This window comes from Bactrocera latifrons, unplaced genomic scaffold (genome assembly GCF_001853355.1).
Source record: "Bactrocera latifrons isolate USDA-ARS-PBARC rearing strain unplaced genomic scaffold, ASM185335v1 scaffold_0, whole genome shotgun sequence".
NCBI classification, from domain to species: domain Eukaryota; kingdom Metazoa; phylum Arthropoda; class Insecta; order Diptera; family Tephritidae; genus Bactrocera; species Bactrocera latifrons.
Genome location: NW_017534406.1, coordinates 148,722 through 157,814, shown reverse-complemented (window position 1 = coordinate 157,814; position 9,093 = coordinate 148,722). Strand labels below are relative to the sequence as shown.

Sequence of the window (9,093 nt, the reverse complement as noted above, 5' to 3'; positions counted from 1 at the left end):
TGTAGTTATTATTTTTTAATCAATTATTTATATAAATATGTATATGTTTGCTTCCGGAATGGGAGCTCCAGCATATGGCTTCTACATTTCACTATTGCATTTATTTACACTTACATATGTATGTAGATATATAAAGGTGTATATTACAAATGTATTACTAATTGGTATTTACAATATGTTCTAGAATTTCACAACAACAATAGGCTATAAAATGTAGGCCAAATATCTCAAATTTTATGTTCGCTTGTTTAAAGCCATTACAAAATATCAATGAATAAAGAAAAACAATGTAAGACACATAATAAATTAAGTACACAAACAAATTGCGTGCGTTTTATATATTTTTTTAACTCATTATGATTTTTTTATTACTATTATAGTTATTAATATTATTTTGATTATTATTGTTTTTTTTTTTATTATTACTAATATACGCCAATTAAGAAGAAGAATAATATTAGAATTATTTTTTTATCATTATATTTTTTTATTTTATACCGATACAAAATATTTTTAATAACTTTTATTTTTTAAAAATAAGTATACAAATTTCGGACTCGGTATTTCACTTCTATTTAATAAATTAGGTTACTCCTCCAAGCTTCAAAGTTTACTCAGAATTTTTTAGACCATCAGAAACAAGCTTCCACGTGCCTTTTTGACGAAAATTAAAATAAAGTCCAACATTTTTTTTTTTTCATTTAAATTTTGTTTGACAAAAAATTTATTTTTTTACACTATAACAATAATAATTGTACTGACATAAAGGCTCTTTAAATGATTAAACAGAAGACTATATTTGGCATTTTTGTCCTAAACGAAAAAAGTCGAATAAAAAAAATTGTAATTCACAGTTTTTTATTTAACATCATGTCTTGAACTAAGGGCATACTGATGTTAGATCGGCCAAGGTTATTTATTTGAAAAGTATATTTTATTATTTTTTTATAGATTTAGAAAAACATATATATATATAGGCTGTCTCTTATACACATCTAGATGTGTATAAGAGACAGGAAAAGAGTCGTTTGCGATTGATTTGTATAAATATTTATGTACATACATACATATATTTATTTTTTTTATAAAAACAATATATAATTGAAAATAGTTCATTTAAAATCAGTAACTCTAAGCAAGACTTACTTAATTTGTTCTCAATTATAATAAATTAGTTATAAAGCATTACAACATATGTATTTATATACAAACATTCACTCCCATTTGTATATACATAATTATATTTATTGCAGGCTTGTCAATAGATTTAATGCAGGTAATACATATAAATAGTGAATTCTCCCAAAGGCGACACTGGCAAGAGGTGCCTTTATGTAGGGTAAATAGAGAAGCTCACTTAATATATATCAAAAATTTTGGCACCGGTGAATTTGCACGATTAATGGAGTTGTCTGCTAAATAGAGCTTTCAATGTATATACTATATATTTGATTTTAATTGTAAATAATAAGTATTATAGAAAAGGTTTACGGCGAGTTATTTTAAATGCATGGTGTACTGTGCGCATTGTTAAATTTATTGTAAAAATGTTTAGTTGTAATATTATTTAGCTGCGTGTACAATTGAGCTTTTATATTTTTTACTTTTAACTTTACAAATATGCACTTTCAGTCATTTTTTTTTTCTTTTTTTAGTTTTACTCATTTACTCAGAAATGTATATAATTTCATAATATTTAGTATATACATACATAATTAATTATTATGCACATATTTCACAATTATATCCACTCGTAAGTATATATTTAACGAAATGCCGATTAACACAAAATATTTTAATTGCATTTATAAAAACTCAGTTTATTGCATTCTTTTTCAATACCACAGAGAGAGCGTCAGTGCTTCAACACTTGATAAATATCATTTATCACTATAAAATATAATATTTCACTAACATATGTATACACACATACATATATGTAAAATAAAATCCCAACTATGTTTGTAGATATATATAATTCAACGGAATAAAAGGGCGAGCAACTGCTGACAGTTATTCTCTGTCTTGTATTATCTACCTTTTGCCTGCAAAAATAAATTAACTAAATTTACACACATACATACAAACACACGTATGAACGAGTACAAGTACATATATATTTAATATCAGTTGTCAAATATATTATATGGACGTGTGTGCACAGATAAATACGTATCTTTGTACTTTTGAACATGTGTACCAACGCAACACACAAGCGAACACTGTAGGCGAGGAGGAGAGCAAACGTTTATTGCAAGTTGAAATGAAAGCGTTAAAAATTTGCATTTGCGATGTGTAGTAATTTTTTTGGTTAGTAACACAGGTTATAATTTTGCGGCAATCAAGTACGGATTTTTGACACAAATTCATTAATTTCTATCATTCAGCACTAATTTTCCACAAAATATATGCGAAACCATTCAATGAAACAAAACTCAAAATAAATATGAATGAATTTCTCGAATAAAAAAACACAATTTCCCGGCACACAAACACACCATCGTTACGTAGTCGCACACACCTGCATATTAGCAAAGGCACAGTTCATGCCATTGGAATAACGGGGGATTTTTAACAACTCAATTCTTCCATTGCATTTCTCCAATTGGATTTTTCCCTTTGCCGTTTTTAACATCAAGTTTACATTGTGCATTCATAAATTTTTAAATATTAAATTGTTTTTAATGCGTAGCGTGTGGCTAAAGTGTGTCTTCACACGGCAAAGTACGTTGAAAAATCAATGAATGGCAACAACAACAATAATGTGCTAACATAAGTGGCAGTCACTGCAGCAGAGGCGGCGACTGCGCAAGCAAAAGCAGTAGAAACGTCGGTAGTTGAGCACATTAAGAATAGAAAAATCATCAAAAGCAAGCAAGTCCAAACATGACTTGAGATTTCCTATAATCTCCACGATAAATTTTGTATTTGGCTGTTAACTTGGCCAATAAAAATAAAATATTTACTTTTAACAAATAAGTTATCCATATGTTTAAATCTTGTTTAATATATTGTTTTGTAATTTTCTAAATTTCAATAAACGTGTTCACTATCTTCTCGCTGGAAGTTATAAATCCTACCCCCCGCATTATATACAAATATAGTAAAAACACCCGTACATTAGCGGCAGCGACGCAACGCTGTACGTCAAGGTACGACGTCGACGATGGCGACAGTGGTTGCTACTGCTACTGCTTTTCCTGTTGTTGCCGTGGTGTAACACACACGAATTGGAGAGCTCAGTTTTTTAACCAACTAAAAATTCTTATTTTGTTCATATTGTGTTTTTCCTCTTGCAGACCAACACCATGCATTCGAAATAACTTTAATCTAATATTTGTGGAAGTATATATGTATATACGTTAAATTTTAAATTTACTAATTTGGATTTGTGCTGAATTACATTTTATTTGTTGTATGCTTTGCCCGCAACCGTTGTTTTTATAGTACTTTTTGTTCTTTATACACTTATTTTTTTATTTAATTCTGTTCTCTAACCACTTTTTTGCTTTTTCTTAATAACCAGTAACACCGCGTCGACTAAACGTTTTTTCACGACGGCGTCAACATAACTAATACGACCAATTCCGTTCAACATTCGGTATGAACGTTATCCACTTAACTGGGCGTTCCACATTCCATATAAGTCCAATAAGCATGAAGTTGGCTTTGCTTGCAGTAAGACTAATAACACTCCAATTGGAAAATGCCTCAAAATCTTTTGTTTTTCACTGTTTTTCTTTCGCGCTGACGTTCGCTTTTGTTGTCTTCCCTGATTTGCAGCTGTAAACAAAGGGTATTCAACGAATGTGTAAAGAAATTTTATATGATTCATTTATTTACGAACAAATAAACTTTTTTTATATAATCTTTAAGAATTTCTTGTTTAAATTTTGATGACAATTAGTGTTTTTCCACTTATAAAACAATACAATACAATACAATTTGGCTGGTATATTTGAAATGATTGTTATGATTTTGAATCATAAAACAAAGGAAAGCAGCTGACTTTGACATTATGAGTTAGTTATATTTAATTATTATTTTAATATTTTATAAATTATTTGCATCTGTATTTATGCTAAAAAGAACGTTAAAAGTTATTGCTATTGAACAATTTTCACGGTACATAAATAGTATTGGTCCATAATATTTGATACTAACAATTACAGTTACTTGTAAACTTCAGCACTATTCGCTGTTTCAACTGCAATTATACAGCAATATTTAAACAAATATGGATTTTTGTACATAATAGTATAAATAGTTTAAAAAGTGGAATTAGATATTGGATGTAGTAATTTATGGTTGGACGCTTCTAAACACTGAGTTATCTTGCACTTTCTATTTCTAACATTTGATTTCAACGCTGGCAATACCGCTAAAGTGAGTAATTTTCAGATGGAGAAAATCATAAAAATATTTTAGTCGAAAATGTTAATTTAATCATATAAATTACTAAAATATTTTTTTAAAATCCATAGCAAGTTTTAAATAAGGTATTCAGTTGTTGGAATATTTCAAATACCTACATTTGATAAATTTAGCAATCAGAATTTGCAGAGGGCAAAAAATTAATATTGATTTTCTACGGCTCGTAGAAATTCGGTGATTTATCTAACCTTGTCCGAAGTGAAAATACGTATTAAACATAGATGTTTTAATTTAGAAATCATTCCTCTTGTTTATGTGGAAAATAATTTATAAATACCTATCGCCTAACTAAGGTTTGGGTAAAATGAATACGTTTTGTTTAGTCTTATATGGAGAAAATAATTTGCATTTCAAATGACATCATCAAACCAGTAACTTATTGGCATTCTCTACAACCACTTATTTCCATAAATTTATATACTCGTTGCTAACGAAATTCTGTCTAAAATTATTTAGTTAAAACCGAAAAAACATACACAACATTGGAGTTAAACTCAAACAACAAAAGCAACCACTTGCAGCATGGATCGCAAAGCTGAATTGGAACGTAAAAAGGCCAAATTGGCCGCCCTACGCGAAGAGAAGGATCGTCGTAGGCGTGAAAAAGAGATGAAGGATATGGAGGAAGCGGCTGGCCGCATAGGCGGTGGAGTCGGAATTGACAAGGATCAGCGAAAGTAAGTATAGCGCTTACAATACTTTTTTTTGTTATAAAAATGCACTTTTCTAATTAATTTGTTTAGAGATTTGGATGAAATGCTGTCCTCACTGGGAGTTGCGCCCGTATCGGAGGTCTTGTCATCGTTGTCATCCGTGAACTCTCTAACATCGGACAACTCTAACACTCAAACGCCGGACGCAAGTCTACAAGCAAATATGAATGGTGTTGGGTTAGTAATTTTACATAATAAGTAATTGACAATATTATCTATAATACAATAATTTTTGCTATGCAGCGGTGTCAAAAAGCAACCTTTGAATTTGAGTATTTACAACGTGCAGGCTACTAACATTCCAGCAAAAGAAACACTGGTCTACTCAAAGCAAACCCAAACCACTAGCACAGGTGGACACGAACGTGATGGTGGGTACTACAAATATCTAATTGCTATTGTTTCTTTTTGTTGTTTAATGTTACTAATTACTTAAACTTTTAGTATAAAGTATGCAAATTAAAAAAAAAAATTGTATTCCTAACCACCTTACATTATGAAAGCTTAAAATCTTTTGTGTTTATTCTTGACTGCTCAAATATGTTGAATGCCTTAAGTGCTCTGTTGAACTGGTATAACACATATTTTGGTAGAAGCGAAGATATAAGAATTTTCATAATTTTTCGAATTTCATATAATATTTAAAAAGTTTTTATTTTGCCTTAGCAACCCCTAAAATATTGCCCTAATCTTAAATTTTTCCCATCTATATATATAATACCTTGTTTTTCATCAATCACATCGTATTTTGCTAACGATGTTCGAACTACATGCGCTATCAAAAATATATATTTAAACTATCTTACATTATTTACACAAATTTATTACATATGTATATACATATGCATATATATACTCGTTGTATATGTTTATGCGTGAGTGTTTTGCATACTCAAGTAATAAAATATATTTTCTACGCATGTAATTTGTTATGAAACTTATTATTAAGCACAAGTAGAGAGCACAATGTGCGCTTCAATTATCACGCATTTCAGTGCTATATACTCAATATATACATATATACACATGCATTTTCATTCGGCTATCTAACCCGTAAACATTGAGTTACCCCTACAAATTACTTGTATGCAGAACTTGAATAGAAAATCATAATGAAATAAAATAACAAATACAGTTCTTTCTTGCCACTCCTCACCTCTATCAGGATACATGGAGGATTGGTGGAGACCACGCAAAGGTACTGGTATTTATTATTTCGGCAAACTTCAAATTGAAAAGAAAAAAAATCAAATTATTTTTATAAAAACAAAATACATTTTCCAAATTGCTTTGTAACTTTATTTGTCACACGCATTTGGCTATCCACTACAAATTATGTGCACTTGCCCAGCCATTTAGCACTTTTTTGTATTTACAAGTTTTTACTTTAACCTTCTTGTTTAGTTGTTATGTCAATATTCTTTGCCATTCTACAACATGATTTCTACTGCTTTATATTCTTTATATATATTTTATATTTTTTTTTCTTTAATTACATAAAATCTGTCGCATTTCAAAAACACTTATCTAATAATGTGACGTTTCTTATTTTTTATTCATTTCGATTCTAGCTCATGCTACGGATTATTACGGTGAGTTTTGTTAACTTGCCTTATACTAATTTAATTAACTTTTATAAAGAAATATTTATTGCATATATGATGTATATATATCTACAAGTGTGCACGAACTCTGAATGTGTCTCTGCGCGTGTATAGTCATGATTATTATTTTGTATTTTACTCCATTACATATATATCTATAATTATAAACTTTTATGCAGTTATATATACTTTCTTTCATATAAACGATTTTTAACCCTTTCAAGTGAATAATTAAGCCGTAGTTGTAGCTAAATACTTTTTGTTTCGTTTTTTTACTCTTTTTTGTGCAAAAATTGATAGTTCACGTGGGTCATCTTAACCCATTAAAACGTACGTATTTTTAAGTTTTCGCTGTATAATCGATTCACATTATACTTTATTTTCTCCACCCATTTTATGATTTCGATTTGATAAATCGACAAAATATTCGTTGTTTATAAGTTTAAAAAAAAAGTAGCTTAGTAAATATTGAATTGAATTTTTGTAAGAAACTTTTCAGTTTTAGTAAACGACAAAAGAATGCATTAAGTTTTAAAAGTAATTTTTACATATACATTAATACTATTGGTATAGAAATTGTAATATTATTTTGGGATACTATTGTGCGTCAAGCCTAGTTTTTAGTTCATTTATATTATTAGATGCTCCCCTCGAATAAATCCAGTCATACAAATATGTTCATTATAAACAAAATTGTTAACATTTGCTGGAAGGGCATTGATTACTCATTGTTTTTGTGTGCATTAAATCACAAGTGTACATAATGATAAATTAAAAAACAAGTCTCTTGCATGCTAATAACGTAAATATATTTATATAGCGTATGAGTTAAACAATTACAACGCTCTAAAACTGTAAAAGTGAGTTATAATTTTTTTTAGTTAGCGGGCGATCAACACGTTCTGTTTGCTTCAAACAATCTAATTCAGTGTTTTATGCCTTTATACATATATAGATAATATTTCAATAAATATTTTTCATAATTAAAATACTGTATCAGTTGTGTCTCCTAATAATTTGGGGATTTCATAATTTACTTAATTTGCATCCCGACATAATGATTTTTTTTACCTAAAAAACCAAAAAAATTTAAACTAAAAATCTAGCGAAAAATATAAAAAATTTACTTCAATCATCTTTATTCTGTATATTTTTCAAGACGAATACAATCTAAATCCGGGTTTAGAGTGGGAGGATGAATTCACAGGTAGGTAACATCTGCTCCAATATTTTATAACAGTAGCGGATCGACATGAAGCAAAATAGGAACGTGACAAATTCTCTACGAAAAAACTGAAATGCAAGTTAAAAAACTGAACTAAAAAACCTAATCAAGCAAATTTGAGCATAAAGCAAGCTCTGCATTCAAATGGCAAACATTAAATAAGTCCGTTTTTTAAATTAGTAATAAGTTTCGTTCTATATGATTTAAGTGTTGGCTTTAGGCAGCTGCTGTATGGCCAGTTGAAGCAAGATTATATAATTGAAAACGCAATTAACACATTTAACTGCTTCTGAGAAAAAAATTATGTGTAAATGTGCAAACTAAAATTCCTTTTACGTCTCGCTCCCACCCCGTTTTGTCCCAAACCACCAACTGCATCCTGTAAATGAATCATTAACGCCGAAAATACTCTTTGTCATTAATATGTATATTGTTCATGCAGTCACCATACACTCACATTTAAACATTAAACATTAACGAATATACTTAACAAAGTAATTAAAAATTTAATATACAATTCTAGAGAAGATAAGTAAACGAGGATTGCACCGCGACCTAAGATCTAGAGAAAAATACATACACCTATGTATGTAAATTATTTTGTTGTAAATTTTTTTTTTTAATATTTTTGAGAGCTTGAGGGATTACTAAATTGTTATATAACGCGTATGCATGCATAGTTTTGTTTAAAAAAGATTCATATTTTTTATGAAATAGAAATGTACTTTAAAACAATAATTTTGAAAGTAATTTTCTACTTCATAAATTTGGAAAAATTTAATATTTTCTTATTGGAAATATAATAAGAACACAAGAAGTGTAAAATAGAAATATATATTAAATAAGCATTTCGAGTAGAATTTTTTCGACACAAATTTAAAAGAACCATTAGGTTCTAATTATTATAATTCAATTAATTTTCGTATTGATAAAGTAATAACAACAAAATATTATAAAATAGAGGTAGTTTACTTCTAAAAAGCTTTGAGTTTTTTTTACGTCACAAATTTAGAAAAATCGAATATATTCTTATTGAAAATATCATAACAATAGAAAGTTTAAGCATTTTATTCCATTTTAATTTTTTTAATACTTTATCATAAAGAAAACATAATTA

The 9,093-nt window shown here is 28.6% G+C and overlaps 2 protein-coding genes across 5 annotated transcripts in view; one reads left to right on the top strand and one right to left on the bottom strand.

Moving 5' to 3' along the window:
• The window catches only part of LOC108969826 (neurobeachin), a gene marked incomplete in the record, with an annotated part of 552,891 nt that extends 549,269 nt beyond the window's left edge, over nt 1-3,622 (bottom strand). Inside the window, 2 exon segments of the mRNA XM_018934817.1 lie at nt 1,147-1,440; nt 3,404-3,622.
• A 772-nt stretch (nt 3,623-4,394) lies between these two features.
• The window catches only part of LOC108969900 (cytoplasmic dynein 1 intermediate chain-like), an 11,044-nt gene continuing 6,345 nt past the window's right edge, over nt 4,395-9,093 (top strand). For 2 of the 4 annotated variants that reach the window (XM_018935018.1, XM_018934935.1), the window contains exons 1-6: nt 4,395-4,499; nt 4,891-5,111; nt 5,178-5,324; nt 5,391-5,518; nt 6,719-6,739; nt 7,911-7,958. In XM_018935018.1, coding sequence (XP_018790563.1) covers nt 4,957-5,111; nt 5,178-5,324; nt 5,391-5,518; nt 6,719-6,739; nt 7,911-7,958 — 499 coding nt within the window. In that variant the 5' untranslated portion in view covers nt 4,395-4,499; nt 4,891-4,956. Of the gene's footprint in view, nt 4,500-4,890; nt 5,112-5,177; nt 5,325-5,390; nt 5,519-6,312; nt 6,346-6,718; nt 6,740-7,910; nt 7,959-9,093 lie in introns of all 4 variants that reach the window. The other 2 variants (XM_018935174.1, XM_018935095.1) reach the window with 2 other exon arrangements.